Raw genomic sequence first — 19073 nt, 5'->3', positions numbered from 1 at the left:
TAGGGAGGCTCCATGCGCTGCCCTTGCAACCACAGGTGCCATCCCTGCAACTTCCATTGGTTGTGGTTCCTGGCTAATGGGAGCTGTGGAGCCAGCCTTTGGGGCGGGAGCAGCGCATGGCACCTTCCTGGTCACCCATGTGCTATAGGGCCGCAAGGACCTGGCAGCTATTTCCAGGAGCCACATAGAGCCAGGATAAGCAGGGAGCCTGCCTTAGCCTCGGGCCCCTGCTGCGCCGACTGGAGCCACCAAGGTCCCTCTTCGACTGGGGGTTCCGGTTGAAAACTGAATGCCTGGTAACCCTAGGTGCGGTACGGAAGAAATGAATGTCCACATGAGGGCATACATGGAGGGAATCGTGTGTGAGGGTTGTTGGTTGGCAAGAAGTGCACGGGGAAACGAGCAGCTGTGCGTAGGGCATGGGAGGTGTGACTTGCAAGGGACAGGTGAGTGCGTGGGCAGGGGAGGGCCTGCAGGGGAAGCTGGGTGGGGGTGGCAGGGAGAGTTAGTGTGGGGTGGAGCAGTGAGGCTGTGGGACGCAGGGGGAGTAGATGGTGTTGGGATGTAAGTACAGGGGGTGGGGGGGTAGAGTAGGTTGGCTGGAGCGGAGCTGCCCTCACTCAGGCCACGCTCCCATGGAAGTCAATGGGGCGGCGCATTTTTCTCCCCCGCCCCCGCGGCCTCAGGCCCCGCCCTTCCCCTGTCCATCACCGGGCTCCGTGCCGGCGCCTCCCATGTGACCGGAAGGACCGGGGGAGCCGCCCCCGGAGGAGGCTGGGAGCCGGGGCTGGCCGCAGGCGGAGACCCGCCGGCACCAGCGGGGCTGGCAGCAGCGCGGCGCCGGTAGCGAAGCCGCCCCAGACCGGAGCCAGGGGTCCCGGCCCCGACAGCCCGGGTAAGCGCCGGGCCCTCCCCCCCGCCGGGGCCGCGTTCAACGCCTCGGGGCGGAGCTGAGCCGCCACCCGCCGCCCGGCCCGAGCGCGGGGCCCGCCCGGCCCCGGCCCCGTGTGCGGGGGCAGCGCTGGCCCGAGCGGGGAAGGGGATCCGGGCGTGGGCCGCGCCCACGGCGCTGCGGGGAAACTTACTGGAGCCATTTTGTGTGGCCGGAGCCGTTCGTGAGCTAGTGCCCGAGCGGCGCGGGGAGCTGCTCTGCCCGGTGCTGGGCGGGTCTGCGCGTCAGCCCAGGCCGCGTGGGGTGGGCGCTCCGTGGTAATGACCGGAGGTGGTGCAGTGATCCCTGCTGTAGGCCAACATCTGCTGGTGAGAGAGAGAGACAAGCTTTTGAGGCACACGGCATCTTCTCTGGGCCTGGGACAGGTGCTCCCAGCATCAGAGCTGTGGAGCATAAGTATTAGCCCCTATTGCAGGGGTTCTCACACTGGGGGTAGGGACCCCTCAGGGGGTCGCAAGATTATTGTGGGGGGGGGGGGGGTTACGAGCTGTCAGCCTCCACCCCAAACCTTGCTTTGCTTCCAGCATTTATAATGCTGTTAGAAATTAAAAAGCCGGGGGTAGCTCAGTGGTTTGAGCATTGGCCTGCTAAACCCATGGTTGTGAGTTCAATCCTTGAGGGAGCCATTTAGGGATGGGGCAAAAATCTATCAGGGACAGTACTTGGTCCTGCTGTGAAGGCAGGGGACTGGACTCAATGACCTTTCAATGTCCCTTCCAGTTCTATGAGATAAACCTATCTCCATATAATTTTGTATATATTTAAGGGGGGTTGTACTCAGAGGCTTGCTATGTGAAAGGGGTCACCAGTACTAAAGTTTGAGAACCACTGCCCTATTGTAAGGGACCATTCAAGGCAGTGTGACCCCTTAACAGCTCTGCAGTCATAGGACAAAAAGGGGAGTTAGCGGGTTGTAGATTGTTGTAATAAGCTATAAATCCTGTGTGTCAATTCAATCCATGATTTTTAGTGTCTAGCAGAATTATGAATTTAAGCTCTCAGACTCATCTTTTGAAAGGCTTATGCAGGCTTCCTTTGAGAATAAGGACTGCTAGGTCAGTTATAGAGTGATCATTTTGTGAAAAGCTTTCACTCAGGAGGAATAGGGTGTTTTATCACCACACCTGCCTTGTGTGCATAAAATCTTAGGACAGACAGGGCTACAACTACACTGCATATTATATTGTACTGACTAATCAATGTGGCAAAGCCTTAAGAGGATATCCAATGATATCTTCAGAATGTTCTTAATTGATGTTTAAAAGTCAGAATATTGTATTTTTTATGTATGTTGAATGTTCAGGTAATGGAAACAATACTAATTATAATGGATGCTACCATGTATCTTATTTAGGGAGCGTGCTATTGATGTTCAATATTGAACAACTTCCCTTGGTATTTCTGTGAGAGATGTAATCTGGCACTTACAAGGAACAGCATGTTCCAGGGTACATATTCCAGTGCTATGTGCTTATGACACAACATGCTGCAAAACATTTAATCAGATATACATTTAAATGATATAGCATACAGATTGTACTTAAGCTGAAAAAACTTTCTCTACAACCTTACTCCTATATAGCTCAGTCACTTATTTTCTCTAGGCACTAGATCTATATTGTCAGAGCATCTTCCTCTGGACTTGCATGATTTGGTTGTAGCAGAGAATCATAGACTATCAGGGTTGGAAGGGACCTCAGGAGGTCATCTAGTCCAACCCACTGCTCAAAGCAGAACTAATCCCCAGACAGATTTTTGCCCTATATCCCCAAATGGCCCCCTTAAGGATTGAACTCACAACTGTGGGTTTAGTAGCTCAATGCTCAAACCACTGAGCTATCTCCTCTCCCCGGCTACAGAAAGATTGTAGTTCTCTTTTGGTTACTTGTATATCAGTTTTTTATTCCCTTCATTCTGACCAGAATTGTATAGCTCTTCCACTGGCAATCAGCATTTTTACCCTGGTCTACAGGAACTTTGAGTGACTGTTGACCGCTTCAGGTCAGAAGCGGGCTGTAGTCCACGAAAGCTTATGCTCTAATAAATTTGTTAGTCTCTAAGGTGCCACAAGTACTCCTGTTCTTCTTTTTGCGGATACAGACTAACACGGCTGCTACTCTGAAATCAGGTCAGAAGGCCAGTCTAAAGTCTCAAGGGGCTGGCTTTTCACTCTAGACTACAGGCTATTCTTCAGATTTTTGTTTTGGCAGCCAACCTGGGTGCAACTCTTTTACTGTATACATTCAGTCTTTATAGAGGAAAATTTGGCTAGGTTTATCTCATGGTGAGATTCTTAACCAATATAGTTGCTATTTTGGAACAGGCTCTCCTCTTTCATTCAAAAAGAACAGGAGTACTTGTGGCACCTTAGAGACTAACAAATTTATTAGAGCATAAGCTCTATCAAACTCTTTCATTCAGATACACATTTATTTTGATCAATTTAAAATGATCTAGAAGGTACTGATTGTGAAGGCAGAGCAGCAAACAGCATAGTCAAAAACAGCTTCTACTTAACATCATTCTGTGTGTGACTGTTAGCTGACAAGCCCACTGAGTTTTGAATCAGTTTATTTTTTTTAAATGCGACTTATATGGGTCTAGGTCTCAGGGTACATCTGCAAAGCAAGTAAACACCTGTGACTGGCCTTGGTCAGCTGGCTTGGGTTTGCAGGGTTTGGGCTGTGGAGCTGTAAATTGCTAGTGGGGAGGGTTTCCGACACCTACAGCCTGAGCGCTAAGGTCTCCACAGCAAGTTTTAGCCCTGCAGTCCCCCGTCCCCCTGCCTGAGTCGGCCATGGGGGCAGACAGAGCCCTACGGCCAGATTTTAAAACCTGAGTACCTTTAATTATGCCCCTAAAGCTATTTTAAAACATCTGAATAGAAGTGACCTGATTTTTCAAAGGTCCTTAGCACTTGCAACTCACTATCTTAAATTGAAGTTGCCGCTGTTTATCTCCTCTTAATCAGGCCACTTCTATGCAGATGATTAAAAATGGATTTTGGAGTTTAACTTTAATGACCCAGGTTTGAAAACATTGGCCCAAAATAGTTTCTGGTGGTGTCTTTCTGAGAAGGCTTACATTTTTCTGTGATCTAGTGGTTCGAAAGTAGACTGTTTTGGGAATATTTATGGCAACTTTCATATTTAATGCTTTGATATTTATTCACTGAATGATGAATAGTGGTGTTTTGGAGGTATTGGTCTTCTTGTACTTGTGCAGGCAGATGTTTAGGACACATTCATTTTTATTTGACTTTTTTGTTTTGTTTACTTGTGATTTCCCCCACAGATCCCTAACTCTAAAATATATTCAAGTGATGTTCAGAGTAGCATCAGTCTGTACACTGACTAAAGACCAGTCAGAATTCTCAGGTTTTAGGGACACATTAGAGGGAAATTGCTCAACTGTCATGTAGTTTATGGCTTGTCTCCATTACCTGCTGGATCGACGGGCAGCGGTTGATCCAGTGGGGGTCAATTTATCACGTCTAGTGTAGACGTGATAAATCGACCACCAAGTGCGCTCCCGTCGACTCCAGTATTCCACCAGGGCGAGAGGCACAGGTGGAGTCGACGGGAGAGCGTCAGCCATCGACTTACTGCAGTGAAGACACCGCGGTAAGTAGATCTAAGTACATTGACTTCAGCTATGTGAATAACGTTACTATGTTGCGTAACTTAGATCGATTCCCCTGCTAGTGTAGATCAGGCCTAAATTTGTCACCCACTCTACTTCCTCACCAACTCTGTCAGGGAGGGATGTGAGAGAGCTGCTTTCGGGTGGTTCACACTTCTTAAGGACAAGGGCCTCTTTGAGTAGGAAAAGCTAGTCAATGCTTCGATTTCATCGATGACATGCCTAACATTTAGTATGTTAAATGGGAAATTAACTTTAGTGTTCCAAATTTAATTTGGATACAATGAAACTATAATTGATACCAGTGTAGATCAGGTGTCAAACAACCACACTCTGAGTTGGATCCATCCCCTTGTAGTAGTTATCCATATGTAGGATCTTGTGTAAATCATGATTTCATGGAAATCATGAAAATGCCCCCAAATCATGATCTTTCCATTTTTTTATAAAAAGGAAAATGTCTACAATGAAGTCTTCAGTACAAAAAATTACTTAGTGCTGTGTGAAAATATCATTCAGTCTTTGAAACTGACCACATTTAGTTGTAAAATTAATTCCATGCAAACTTTGTGAATTCAGTACTTTGCCATTTACACTATAATGAATTTTCTAAAAACTTAAAATAAAAACTGATTTACACAAGGCCCGATCCATGAGATTCACATTTTTCAGGATATATCTGTCATACAGGGGAAATGTGGATGGAAAGAGAACCTTCTGAAGTGAATCAGTGTAGTAGTGTGACAAATAGTTGTGAGAACAAGGAACAGTACACACTAATTTTTGAGGTGTTGACTTTTAAACCTCATGAGAACACATTGTGGGCCGCATTTTCAAATAAATTGGGTGTGCAGTTATGTGGGTAAATCTAGTAATTGCAAATGCAGATAATCAAATAGAGTGCAGAAATAGTAGTGTTCTTAATTTTTCCTCATAGAATGAAACTGACAATTTCCAGTTAAAACTTAATTACTGTGTGAGGGTACCATATGGCTCTTTATTTTTGTGCAAAGCTCCCATTATCTGGGAGATTTGCTATGGATTCTGTGTAGTGTAGTACTCTAGCTTTAACTTCACCCCTCAGGCTACAATTAAAAATATAATTCGGCCTTCTCAAAATGAGTTTTGAAAGATGTGATGTAGACTCAAAGTACCAAATTGTTTCAATATATTGGAATATGTAAATTGCAGTTTTGGTTATTGTGAACTGCTGTTTTGCAGCACCAACATTTAAGTTATTTAGTCTTTTCTTTTCTTTTGCTTTGAAATGGATTCTTTGTGGCCGAATAAACTAGATCTAGACTTTTTATCTTGCAAATCACCTTTCTTTAAATTCAGATAAAGGAATCATTGTCTCGGCAGCATTTTGTCCCCCCAAGTTTCTTGTCTGGATTTTCAATTTTTAGCGTGCTATGAAAAGTTACTTCTACAGTGCCCAAAATATGCTAGTGTCTTTACATGTAGACACAGACTAAGTTGCTTGCTTGCTGTTGTATTACACTAGTGACTACTTGAGAGCTCCATTGGTTGAAGGGTAAAACTAGAAAGTGACAATCTAGCAATTGGAAGAAGCCTGTTTGTTTATGCACTCAAAGCAACCAGCTATATTCTCAAATAAGCTATGCTTTGAATTAACCAAAATGCTTCCATTTTCTCTGCACCCTTTACACATACTTCTTCAATTTATTCAGTCCCCTAAAGGTTTTCATTTCTTCCTTTGTAAGGTGACTTCTTTTGAATCAGGAGTCTGTTTTGAATATACACACCACAATCTAGGTTGCTTGAGGGTTATATGTATGTTGTATACTCTCTTTGTGCACTGCCTTTTAACAGTAAAAGATGTCATGTGCATATTGAGGGTGGAATATGCTGATGATTAGAAGCAGAAGATTTCTGAATGGCTTATTTTATAAAGGCATTCTAGATTGTCATTAACTTAAATTTGATCAAAGAGGGCATAAGTGCTGTGTGAGAGACGTTAACTTATCAACCTAAAGGCTGTCCTTCACTAGAAGTTTATTGATGGTAGCCAAACCTTTTACATGTTAAAAACAGAGGATAATGATTTCAGAATCGACTAAGGCCATTGAAAGTCAATGGGACTTAGATGCTCGTATTATTTGTATTGTAATAGCACCTAGGAGCCTCAGTCATTGTCAGGGCCCTATTGAGTTGGATGTTCTTGACAATTTTGTCCGGTTTCTAACAAATTGCTTTGGAATTTGGTGTTAGTGGTTTGCATTTGTTTACAATGAAATACTGCGGTTTGTTTTTTGTGTCTTTCATATTCACAACTGTGCTAACTTAGCTGGCTGTATTGTACTCAAACTAACGGTTGCTACTTGACTCAAGTATATATTTCTGAGAGCGCTGACAATCTGATGTTCTGTGTTGATTACATAACATTTTTGTGCGATGATCTTTGGCCTTACTTTTGTGTGTATGTGAATAAAATGCTGTTTCTTTCTCCCTTCCAAAGCAGATCATCCAGAAGACACAATGAGTTTGAAGGCCTTCAAGCTCGTTCCTGCTGTTGAGCGGGAGATGCTAATGGGAGACAAAGCTCGAATCAATGTTGAATGCATTGAGTGTTGTGGGAAAAACCTCTATATTGGAACCAATGAATGCTTTGTCTATCACTTCCTACTGGAAGAGAAGATATCATCAGCTGGAAAAATAACTTTTGCTGCCACCAAACAACTGCATAAATACTTGGGCTTCAAGAAAGCAGTCAGTGAGCTGAAAGCAGCTTCAGCACTCAACAGGCTACTGGTGCTTTGTGACAACACAATAACATTAGTTAACATGATGAACCTGGAACCTATCCCCACTGGAGCTAGAATCAAGGGAGCTGTGACATTCACATTAAATGAAAACCCTATGAGTGGGGACCCTTTTTGTGTAGAAGTTTGCATTATCTCAGTGAAACGGCGGACCATCCAGATGTTCATGGTATATGAGGATAGAGTCCAGATAGTAAAGGAAGTGTCGACTCCGGAGCAACCCTGTGCCGTGGCTGTAGATGGTCATTACTTGTGCCTTGCTCTCACTACACAATATATCATATTGAATTATAATACTGGCATCTCCCAGGATCTGTTCCCTTATTGCAGTGATGAGAAACGGCCAATTGTGAAAAGGATAGGCAGACAGGAGTTTCTGCTGGCTGGACCTGGAGGGTTAGGTGAGACTAAAAATGTTTTAACTTGCAATTTAAAGTTTCCCTCCGTTTCACGATCAGCTTCCCGGATTGAGGTAACTTTAGTAATTGATGCCATAATGTAGAATAAATGCTGCATTTCTTTACGGGCTGTACTTGCAATACTTGAAAATTGAAGGATAAGTAATTCACTAAAACTAGTCCTGGGTATTCTTATTGCATGGTTTTACAAATTTGCAAAATCTGCATAACACTTTAAAAATGGTAAACTTGAATTGATCTAGATAAATTTGATTCTGGGGTGTCTATAGTGAAATAGAAAAATTCAGGTGGAATAAATTCTACTGTTTCATCGCCCAGGGCAAACAAAAGTATGAACCAAATGAAATTTTAAAAGCTGTTGGCATCAAATTCTGGCTATAATGACTGATTGAAACTGGGACTCAGGCAACCCACATTTTCTTGTGCCAGACTTGCTGCATGACTGGGGACAAGCTATTTAAAATCCGTGTCTCTGCTTCTTCATCACTGAAAGACAGTTGTACTCCCCATCTTCATAAAGCAGTGTGAGAGCTACTGATACACCTGCTTCACTATAATACTAACATTAAGTGTTGTTTCAGGATACGCAGAACTGGCGTTCCACCTTGGTTCCTTATAAATGTTGCAGTATAGCAGCAGAAATTAGTTTTTTGGTTGCCTTGCTCACTTGCCTAAATTTTCCGGATAGTGCTGTTTAATTAGTAGTGCTCCATAAGGGACTTCAGGAATAATAATAATTACATTAGACAAATTAAAAAGGGACACCTTGGGGGAATTCTACCATAAATTATGAAAACAAAACTAGATTGCATGCAGAACATCAAAGTCCCCTCTTCCTGGGAGGTCTGATTTCTCTGTCCTACTTCCTCTGTAGCTTGCATAAATAGCTGTCTTAGAGCATGCTCTGAAGACCAGTATACTTGAACTTCTCCGATCACAAGCAAGCCCATTTCAGAGCTGAAGGCCCCTCACAGGGAATGCTCTACCACCAGCACTTCTCTCAGATTGATGGGGAGCCACCTGAGTGCCTCTCTGATCATAAGTATAGCATGTAGCAGTTTCAAGTATCAAGGTCCCAATTCAGGGCTGTATGCGGCTTTTATAAAATGCATTAAAATGCAGCTGCTATGGGCATTTACAAGACTACTGTTACTAATCAGGTTTGTTTCAATTATATTGAATTTACTAGATTTGCTGGTCATGTGTCTGAAGTGTTAAGTACAGTCCATTACAAACCTTGCCAGTCTGGATTCCAAATACAAAGCACTTTTCTTTGAACTTCCCTTCTCTTACATAAACACATACCAGCAAGTACACTTGTTTTGCGAGGGTGTGCTTTTAATATAAGACACTCCAGTGCATCTGCTTCTTCCTCTGAAGAGAAGATGAGAGCACAAACATTTGACATACATAGTCATGTTGCTTAATGTACTACTGGAAGGCACTCAGATACTATGGGGATGAGCATGGTGTAAAAACCTATGTAGACTAGAACAGGCCAGACCACCAGTTTGCCCTAAAAGGCGTGAAGTGATGAATCAATATATCAATTGAGTCATCAGAGGTTGAGAATCAGCTGTCATATCCCTCTGTCACTTGCAGGATGAACCTTTATACCCATGTAGGACAACTGTGCTTAATATCTAGATTATCTTTTCATGAGTAACCTCAAAATAGTATGGCAAAAAGTTATTGTGATTTATCACTCTAGCTCAGGGGTGGGCGAACTTTTTGGCCCAAGGACCACATCTGCGTGGGGAAATTGTATGCAGGTCTATGAATGTAGGGCGGGAGGGGAGGGGGTTGGGGTGTGGGGGAGAGAGTGTGGGGTGTGGTGTGCAGGAAGGGGCTCACGGCAAGGGGTGCAAGGGGGTTGGGGTGCAGGAGGGGGTTCAGAGTACAGGAAGAGGCTCAGGGCAGAGTGTTGGGGTGCGTGGTGCAGCAAGGGGCTCAGGGCAGGGGGTTGGGGTGTAGGAAGGGTGTGGCAGGGGCTCAAGGCAGGAGGTTAGGGGGCTAGGGCAGGGGACTGGGGTGCAGAAAGGGATGCGGAGTGCGGGAAGGGGCTTAGGGCAGGGGGTTGGGGTGCAGCAGGGGGTTGGGTGCAGGAGGGATTTGGGGTGCAGGCTCCGGCCCGGCACCGCTTACTTCAAGCGGCTCTGGGATGGCAGCGGGGCTCAGGCAGGCTCCCTGGCTCCGCACCACTCCCGGAAATGGCCAGCATGTCTCCCAGTGGCTCCTGGGGGTGGGGTGGGGCAGGCCACTCCATTGTGTGCTGCCCTCACCTGTGGGTAGCACCCCCGAAGCTCCCATTGGCTGTGGTTCCCCATTCCCAGCCAATGGAAGCTGCAGAGGGGGGTACTTGCAGGTGAGGGCAGCACATAGAGCTCTCTGTCTCTCTCTCTCTCCCCCCCCCCCCTTTCCCCCCCCCCCCCCCCAGCCCGTGCGGCTGCAAGGACGTGGTGCAGGCCGCTTCCAGGAGCGGCACGGGGCCAGGGCAGGCAGGGAGCCTGCCTTAGTCCTGCTGCGCCATGGGGCTGGCAATCCCACAGGCCAAATTCTGCCTGCGGGCCGTAGTTTGCCTTCCCCTGCTCTAGCTCTAAATGTAGACCGGCACTTATAGATTTGATGTGCTGCAGTGAAAATCAAGATGGCATTTATGTTTTGTTTTATCTAATCAATCTGTTCTTTAACACCCACTTCTGAATAAGTCTCTCTGAAGAATTTAATTCTTACCTTCCCCTTTTTATTTTTCATTTTATTTATTTACTTTTAGTGTAAAAGAGACTCCACATGAAAGACTTCCTGTCATCCACTTCAACCACTTCTTCATTGGATCATTCTTTTTAATTTTCTTGCCTCTTCTTCCCTGCCTTCCTCAACTAGCTAAATACTGTTCTGTTTTTAGTTTGTGTTCCTACATGAAAGTTCTAGAGCAGGGGTTGGCAACCTTTCAGAAGTGCTGTGCCGAGTCTTCATTTATTCACTCTAATTTAAGGTTTCGCGTGCCAGTAATACATTAACGTTTTTAGAAGGTCTCTTTCTATAAGTCTATAATATATAACTAAACTATTGTTGTATGTAAAGTAAATAAGGTTTTTTAAAATGTTTAAGAAGTTTCATTTAAAATTTAATTAAAATGCAAAGCCCCCAGACCAGTGGCCAGGACCCAGGCAGCGTGAGTGCCACTGAAAATCAGCTGGCGTGCCGCTTTCGGCATGCTTGCCATAGGTTGCCTACCCCTGTTCTAGAGAGAATGACGGTTTAGGCCCTCTGCCTGTCTCACCTGGCATAATATCTAGGACTCAGGTCTAGACTAGGAAAATATGTTGTGTTTAAAGGCTATTTATTAGTCAGTGTATCTTTTTATGTGTTCAAACACATTAGTGTAAAAGTATAATTAAGCTGGCCAAAAAAAGATTTCAAAGAGCAACTAGCAAAAAACACAAACTAACAGCATTTTTTTTTAAATACAGTACAGACCCGTTTACACACGGATGTCGGGAGTCAAGCCGTCACGACCGCGTGTTAATGGACCACGGTTAAGAGGGTCATGCTGAAATATCTTTATATATAATTATCTAGGATTACATACGTATTCACAGCGTCCCAAATACTGCAGGCCTATCTGTTAATGGCACTTTGCAAGAATATAAATTCAAATGTGTAATCTAATAAAAACATTATTATTACTATACAGGAGGGAAAGTAACTCAGGACACTTACTGGTATGGGGCCGGGGGCGGCTCTGGCCCCTGAAGGGGCAGGGCCGCGGGTGGAAGGGGCGGGGCTAGGGGTCAGCATCCCCCAGCCAGCCCTTCCAGGCTGCCTGGTCCTTGCTGCCCGGGGTTCTTGTGGCGATTTAAAGGGCCCAGTGCTCCGGACACCGCTGCTGCGGTAGTGGCATCTGGAGCCCTGGGCCCTTTTAAATCACTGGCCCTGAGGCAGCTGCTCCCTTTGCCCCCAGCCCCCCACCCGTCGGCAGCAGAGGTGGGGCAAAAGGGGCAGGGACCTTAAACCGCTGCAGGGTCCTTTGCCGCAGCAGTGCTTTAACGTTGCTGCCCCTTCCCCCTCCCCCCCCATTTTCCCCCGTCGGCAGTAAAGATGTACAACACGTTTCCGCTCTGCACTTCCTGTCGACTTCTATGTCAGTGAGTTAGTGAGCAAATCTGTAGCGCTACATAGCAAGTTCCTGTGCCGCATGTTAACGAGTCTCGCGTGTTAAATAGGTAGCACTGGGAGGCATGGCGCTACTGTGCGTTAAGCGGATTCGTGCGTAAACAGATCTGTACTGTACATCAGAAGCAGGAGACCTGCCAAACTATCAGAGAGGCATCTGGACCATTTTGGTGCTCAAGTGCACTCAAAGAAGACAAGGCGGTTGCAGAAAAGCTAAATGAATTCTTTACATTGGTCTTTACTGCAGAGGATGTGAGGAAGATTCCCACACCTAAGCCATTTTTTTTGAAGATGCCAAATCTGGGGAACTGTCCCAGATTGAGACGTCATTAGTGGAGGTTTTGGAACAAATTGATAAATTTAATAATAAATCATTGGGACCAGATGGTATCCATCCAAGAGTTCTGAAGGAACTCAAAAATGAAATGTAGGACTACTGACTATGGTATATAACCTATTGCTTAAATCAACAATTGATTTAGTTGGGAATTGGTCCTGCTTTGAGCAGGGGGTTGGACTAGATGACCTCCTGAGGTCCCTTCCAACCCGGATAGTCTATGACTGGCAGATAGCAGCTAATGTGAGGTCGATTTAAAAAAAAAAAAAAAAAAAAAAGCTCCAGAGGTGATCCTGGCAATTACAGGCTAGTAAGCTTTTCTTCGGTACCTGGCAAATTGGTTGAAACTATAGTAAGGAACAGAAATATCAGACACACATATGTTGGGGAAGCATCAACAGGGTTTTTGTAAAGGAATTAGAATTCTTTGAGGATGTCAACAAATGTTGACAAGGGTGGTCCAATGGATATAGTGTACTTGGACTTTCAGAAAGCCTTTGGCATGGTCCTTCAACCGGGGGCTCTTAAGCAAATCATGAGATAAGAGGGAAGGTTCATGGTTCAGTAACTGGTTAGGATAGAAAACAAAGGATAAGAATGAATGGTCAGCTTTCAGAAAGGGGAGAGGTAAATAGTGGGCTCCTGAAAGGATCTGTACTGGGACCAGTGCTGTTCAACATATTCATAAATGACCTAGAACAAGGAGTAAACATTGAGGTGGCAAAGTTTGCAGGTGATACGAAATTACTCAAGATATTTACCTCACCAGCCTTGTCTCTCTCTTAATCTCTTTTACGGGACCAGCTTCTGTTGGACAGACAAGCTTTCAAGCCACACGGAGCTCTTCTTCAGGTCTGGGAAAGCCAAGATGGTCAGGGATGCAACCCCATGCGCCTGGTGCCCCTAAGCCTCTAACTGCCAGAAGTTGGGATTGGATGTTAAGGGATGAATCACTTAATTGCCCTTTTCTGTTTATTCCCTCTAAAGCACCTGGCATTGGCCACTGTTGGAAGACTGGATACTGGGCTAGATTAGGGGTGGGCAAACTTTTTGGCGTGAGGGCTGCATCGGGTTTCCAAAATTGTATGGAGGGCTGGTTAGCGGAGGCTGTGCCTCCTCAAACAGCTAGGCGTGGCCCGGTCCTGGCCCCTATCCAACCCCTCCTGCTTCTCGCCCCTAACAGCCCCCCCCCCCCCCCCCCCCGCCCCCCCCCCCCCCCCCCCAGGATCCCTGCCCCTATTCAACCCTCCTGTTCCCTGCTCTCTGACCGCCCGACCCCTATCCACAGGGCTGGCTTTAGGCCAATTCCACCAATTCCCCCGAATCGGGCCCCGCGCTTAAGAGGGCCCCGCGCCCAGTGGCAGGGTCGCCCAGAGTGGGGGGCAAGTGGCAGAGAATCCCTTCCCTGGCTAGAGGCACCTTTTTAATTTTTACTCACCCGGCGGCGCTCCAGGTCTTTGGCAGCGGGTCCTTCACTCGCTCCGGGTCTTTGGCGGCACTTTGGTGGTGGGTCCTTCAGTGCCGCCGAAGACCCAGAGCGAGTGAAGGACCCGCCGCCAAAGACTAGGAGTGCGGCCCGGTGAGTACAAGCCCCACGTGTTTTTTTTTAAGGTGGTGTGTGTGGTTTTTTTTTAGTCATCCCTGTCGGGGCCCCGTCGAAACTGTTCGAATCGGGCCCCGCACTTCCTAAAGCCGGCCCTGCCTATCCACACCCCTGACCACCATCCCGAACTCCCCTGCCCTCTAACCAACCCCCTCGCTTCCTGCCCTCTTACCCCGCTACCTGGAGCACCGGTGGTTGGCGGTGCTACAGCTGCGCCGCCCGGCTGAAGCCAACCATGCCACTGTGCAGCACAGAGCACCAGGTCAGGCTCGGGCTCTGCAGCTTGCTGCCCAGCAACAGCTCACAGCCGCCACCCAGAGTGTTGTGCCGACGGCGCAGTGAGCTCAGGCTGCGGCAGAGGGGGAACAGCAGGGGAGGAGCCGGGGACTAGCCTCCAGGGCCAGGAGCTCAGGGACCAGGCAGGAGGGTCCCGCGGGCCATAGTTTGCCCACTGCTGGGCTAGATGGACCACTGGTCTGAACCAGTATGGCCATTCTTGTGTTAAGAACAAAAGTGTGGCCTGAGTTTAATTTTTCATGCCTTTTCCCTAGTCTAGACAGGGTCTAACTGCTTGTGTCTCATTACTTAAATTGCCTGTTATTGAATGTGTACATTTTCCCTTTCATTCTGTTTCACTGTAACTTTCTACATTCTTACTTTTACCATCTCCTTCTTCACTTTAAGTAGAATTTTGTGCTTCCAGCACTTTTCCTGGTATGTTATATGTGGTTTTACAGCTGCTTTGTAACATAATTAGGTTCTATGTACCTTGGCATTTAAGTGTTACCACTCTTCTAACAATAACCATTTCAAACATGGTTCCAACTAATACTTGAGCCTTACTGTAGACAGGACTAGAGCAAATGTTGATGAGGGTTGTTTTTCTTCATGCTGGCTATCATTTCCATGCATACTTACTGGACAGAGGAATAAGAAGATTATGTGTTGCATTTCCTCACAGTTGCTCACACTATGTAGTCATCAGTTACCAATACAGTTGTTTTCTTCCCTCTTCTCACCCACTTGAAAAGCTCCTAATACCATCAGGTTTTGTGATAGGCAAAAGTTCTATCACTTACCTAATTGGACACATCCCATTTTGACAAACAAAGGCAAAAGCAGATGAGAAGAAAAGTGAGGCTTAATTTGCCTGACTTGTTTATGTGCATGCTCAGCAGCATGCTTCAAAAGAAAAATGCTGGTGTCTGGATAGCTGAAGATTGATAATTGGAAAAATCTCTGCATTTCCAGTTTTGAAACTAGTGTAGTTCAGTAGTGGCTAAGACTTGTTACCATCACATAGTTACTCAGTTTCTTATGTGAAATGAGTTGATTTCATTCTAGTTCCCAGTAGCCACATGTCCACATCACAAAAACTACCAAAACGACTGTTGGCAATAATTGGCAGTGTTATTGGCAATTTCAGATGAGGATGGAGACAGACATATAATCTTGCTACTTAGGCCTTTCAGATTCAGGGTTGAGGTAAACAGGCAGAAATTGGCTTGAGAAAGTATTATATTGTTGCTGCCCAGGCTTTACCTGTTCCAGAGGACTTAAATGTCTAGGGTACCTGTAGATTATCACTAAAACCAAAATGTACTAGTACAATATTCCATTCTAAACTTTGCATATTGAATTATATTATGAAGCCTAATTTAAGTGATTTTTATTATCTCTAGATATTGAGTATTCTGTATAAAAAAACTGGCTTGATTTTCCATAAGGAATTTACTGTACAATTTTTGGAAGTGCTAATGGATTTTTCTCTCGGAACAGAAATGCTGCATAAATCTCTGAGAGAAAGTGGAAGGGAGATATAGATTCTTAAAGTCTATAGTATGATTAGTGGCAAATGATCCAAAAGAGAGAGATGAGTCAAACTTATTGAATGGTTACTTGAAAAAATCCAAAATACGTAACGTCTAGCAGAGAAAATAACCACAAATTAAGTGGAAAGAGCCTTACTAAAAATTCAATAAGACTTTGGAGACTATATCTTAATTTTTAATGTGTTTATTAAATCTCCAGTGTATTTTTTTTGCCTTGTGTGGCAGTTTGCTTTGCAAGAGCCTCTACCTTTCTTTCTGGAGTTTGTTTCAAATTTTTGTAGACATATGTCTTGCAAGGGGGAAAAAACCCTCTTCTGAAAGAATTGGGGGCCCTCACTCTGCTATAGCAATTGACTCGGAAAATATGGGTGAATTGAATTAACTTGGATACTGAAATGTTCTGCTGGCATTTGAGATGTTAAAGGGAGCAGACAGGCCAAATTGCAAGAGGAAGAGTGCTCAGGCAACCTGTAGGAATATATATATATTTTTTAACTAAGATAGCAGTGTTAGAAGGGACAGGCTCATGGAATGCTGGCTTGGGTTTGGTGGGTTAAAGGGCGTACACATTGTTTTTAAAAGAAATAGTTCACTGTAAGTTTCTTGGACTTTTTTTTACATGTAGGAGGAATAAGCATTGAAATGAAGCTTGTATCACTTTACTGTGCGCAAGAAAATAATTTTTGTGTACTAATTTGAGCATAATTAATCAACAAATATCTAATTGCAACAGGATCCTTGGAGAGTCAGTATTTTGTAAAAAGTTTAACAGAAATGCCCTTCCATTGTAAAAAGTCCTTCGTTGTTTACACTTGTAAATTACTCATAATCCTGGGTTCATGGCAAGAAAGGTTCCAGTGCTTGATTCCTGAAAAACTGCAGGCTTTGGCTTAAGCTTCAGACTTTCTTCCCTTTCTTTGCAGGTATGTTTGCAACTGTGGATGGCATTTCCCAGCGTGCTCCTGTGCACTGGTCAGAGAATGTGATTGGAGCAGCCCTGTGTTTTCCTTATGTAGTTGCTCTTGACAATGAGTTTATTACAGTGCATAGCATGCTGGATCAACAACTAAAACAGACCCTACCTTTTAAGGAAGGCCACATCCTACAAGACTTTGAAGGTATTAGCTAGTACACCTATCTCTTTGCATGAATTTCTTGGGACATAAAAAAAAAAAAAATCAAACTTTATGCTGACATAGTATCAAGTAAAAAAAAAAAATGAGCTCCTTTGAAGAACAAGCTACCTCTCGTGAAACACACAATAATAGAATATCCTTAAATGTAACACTTTATCCTGCTGTTAATAGTATTTTCGCTAAAGAATATTATGTCTTGTGTTCCTACAAAACATTGCAAATGAAACTTCTTGTTCTTCTTTGAGTGATGGTCCTTATTGTATTCCACTGTAGGTTACGCATGCTCATCCTGTGCTGGAAAATTTGAAAGTGGTTTTTGTTGGTCTGCGCATGCACCCTGGCTCACCTCATGCCTCCAACTGAGGCGATAAAGCATGGGGCAGACCGACTTCCTCTCCAGTTCCTTCTCACTACCACATGATCCGGGTCAGAACCTCTGTCTGTAGCTTCAGCTTTGTCCCTTATAAGATTTTGCTTTGTAAATGGTTTTTAGTATCTTGTACTGTTAATAGTTTGTGTTTTCATAAAAAACAATGAGGAGTCCGGTGGCACCTTAAAGACTAACCGATTTATTTGGGCAAGAAGACGTGGGGGTTTTTATCCACGAAAGCTTATGCCCAAATAAGTCTTAGTCTTTCAGGTGCCACCGGACACCTCGTTGTTTGTTTTTGTGGATACAGACTAACACGGCTACCCCTCTAGTATTTTCATAGTTTTTAATGCTAGATTAATTTTTGGGGGAACACTTCTCTTCTCTCCCCTCCCTCCCTTGTACCTTGTGTGGGTACTCGACTAGGCCCATGACTCCATGCTTTAAATTCTGTGCTTCTTGCCAGCGATACGTCTTGGTCAGCGACAACCACCAACGCTGCTTGTACTGTCTCAGGGAAGCTCACATCACAGTGAGGTGCAATATCTGCTTCTTGTTCCCCAGCCATATTGGAGAAGAGCAGGAATTCCACCTTCAAAAATACCTCATGGAAAAGACCATGAGGCCTCAATCAGAGCAGGCCAGGGAACTCTTTGTCTCTCCCCCCTCCACCCCCTTACAGTGGCCTTACTCAGCAAGGTTTGAGCCTCCTGCTGCTAAGCACAATATCAGTGCCAGAGAATCTACCTTCCCACCTCCTGGTGGGATCCTCTCGGGAGCCCAGGAAGCACTCTCAAATGCATGAGACTGCTTTTCTTGAAATCCACTTTGAAGAAGTCTGATTCAGCTCTGAGCAAGACTAGCATCTCATCCCAAGTGGACTTAGAATGTACTAAGTCCCAGAGGCTTAACAAGAAAGCTCTTAAACATCGGGCTCTGTTGATAATAGAACGTGATCTGTTGGTATTGTCCTCCTTGGCACCTCCGAAACCTCTGGATCCATCAGCACCAACAAAGATGTTCACTGCCTGTTCATAGCAGTTTTCAACAGCATCCTCTCTGGCTCCAGTGGTCTGGGCAATGATGACCTGCTTGCACTGGGGAGAACTGGGTCCCATACTGCTTAACAGGACATCTTCATACTGCTGGATCCAAAATCCCCTCCATCGGGTCTGTTCCTTTTCAGAGATGTCATAACATCACCTAGGGAGTCAACAACTTGAAGTTTATTTCCCACTCTTTCCTTGAGATACAACTTCTCTCCAGTGGCACCGATGGTACTACCTCTGGAACAGGAATCCATTTTCTCCTCATCAGGAAACTCCGAACCAACTGAGGACCCTTCGTTTCCTTACCCTACATCTCCTCTGCTGCCCGAAAGACTTAGACCACCTTGGGATCAACCTCCACATTTAGCTCTGAGTTGCTGTCACCCCTCGCCAGGAGGCCTCCACATCCCCCTTTCGACTCTTCCTACTGGCCAGGGGTGTATTGGGGCCCCGGGACCAATACACCCCTGCAGAGTTGGTCAGATCTGCTAGGGAGTTACTCCATGCCTCCCCTCAGAGAAGGAAGAGCATTATGCACTGGATCCAGCAGTTCTGCTGGAACCAGCAAGGCTTCCACCTTCATCTCCAGACAAACCAGTAACCCCTTTGTCTCCTTCGCCTCTGCACCCCTACTTCCCCAAGTGAATTCAGGCAGTTCCAGGAGCATCTTTTTAGAGTTGTTGGTGAACTACAGATTTCTCTTGAAGAGATTCAGGAATCCTAGAACAAACTCCTTGACATCCTCTACTCAGAGTGGTAAGGGGCTAATCTTTG

The 19073-nt window shown here is 45.3% G+C and overlaps 1 protein-coding gene across 3 annotated transcripts in view; it reads left to right on the top strand.

Moving 5' to 3' along the window:
• The first annotated feature begins 752 nt into the window (after window positions 1–752).
• Window positions 753–19073, top strand: part of TGFBRAP1 (transforming growth factor beta receptor associated protein 1) — a 61090-nt gene continuing 42769 nt past the window's right edge. The window contains exons 1-3 of one of the 3 annotated variants that reach the window (XM_034758040.1): window positions 753–895; window positions 7074–7778; window positions 16668–16862. In XM_034758040.1, coding sequence (XP_034613931.1) covers window positions 7094–7778; window positions 16668–16862 — 880 coding nt within the window. In that variant the 5' untranslated portion in view covers window positions 753–895; window positions 7074–7093. Of the gene's footprint in view, window positions 896–1125; window positions 1261–7073; window positions 7779–16667; window positions 16863–19073 lie in introns of those variants that run through there. The other 2 variants (XM_034758038.1, XM_034758039.1) reach the window with 2 other exon arrangements.

The sequence above is a fragment of the Trachemys scripta genome, chromosome 1 (assembly GCF_013100865.1).
Source record: "Trachemys scripta elegans isolate TJP31775 chromosome 1, CAS_Tse_1.0, whole genome shotgun sequence".
Classification (NCBI taxonomy): domain Eukaryota; kingdom Metazoa; phylum Chordata; order Testudines; family Emydidae; genus Trachemys; species Trachemys scripta.
The sequence above is the reverse complement of the archived record's forward strand: the minus strand, read 5'-3'. Positions and strand labels throughout refer to the sequence as shown.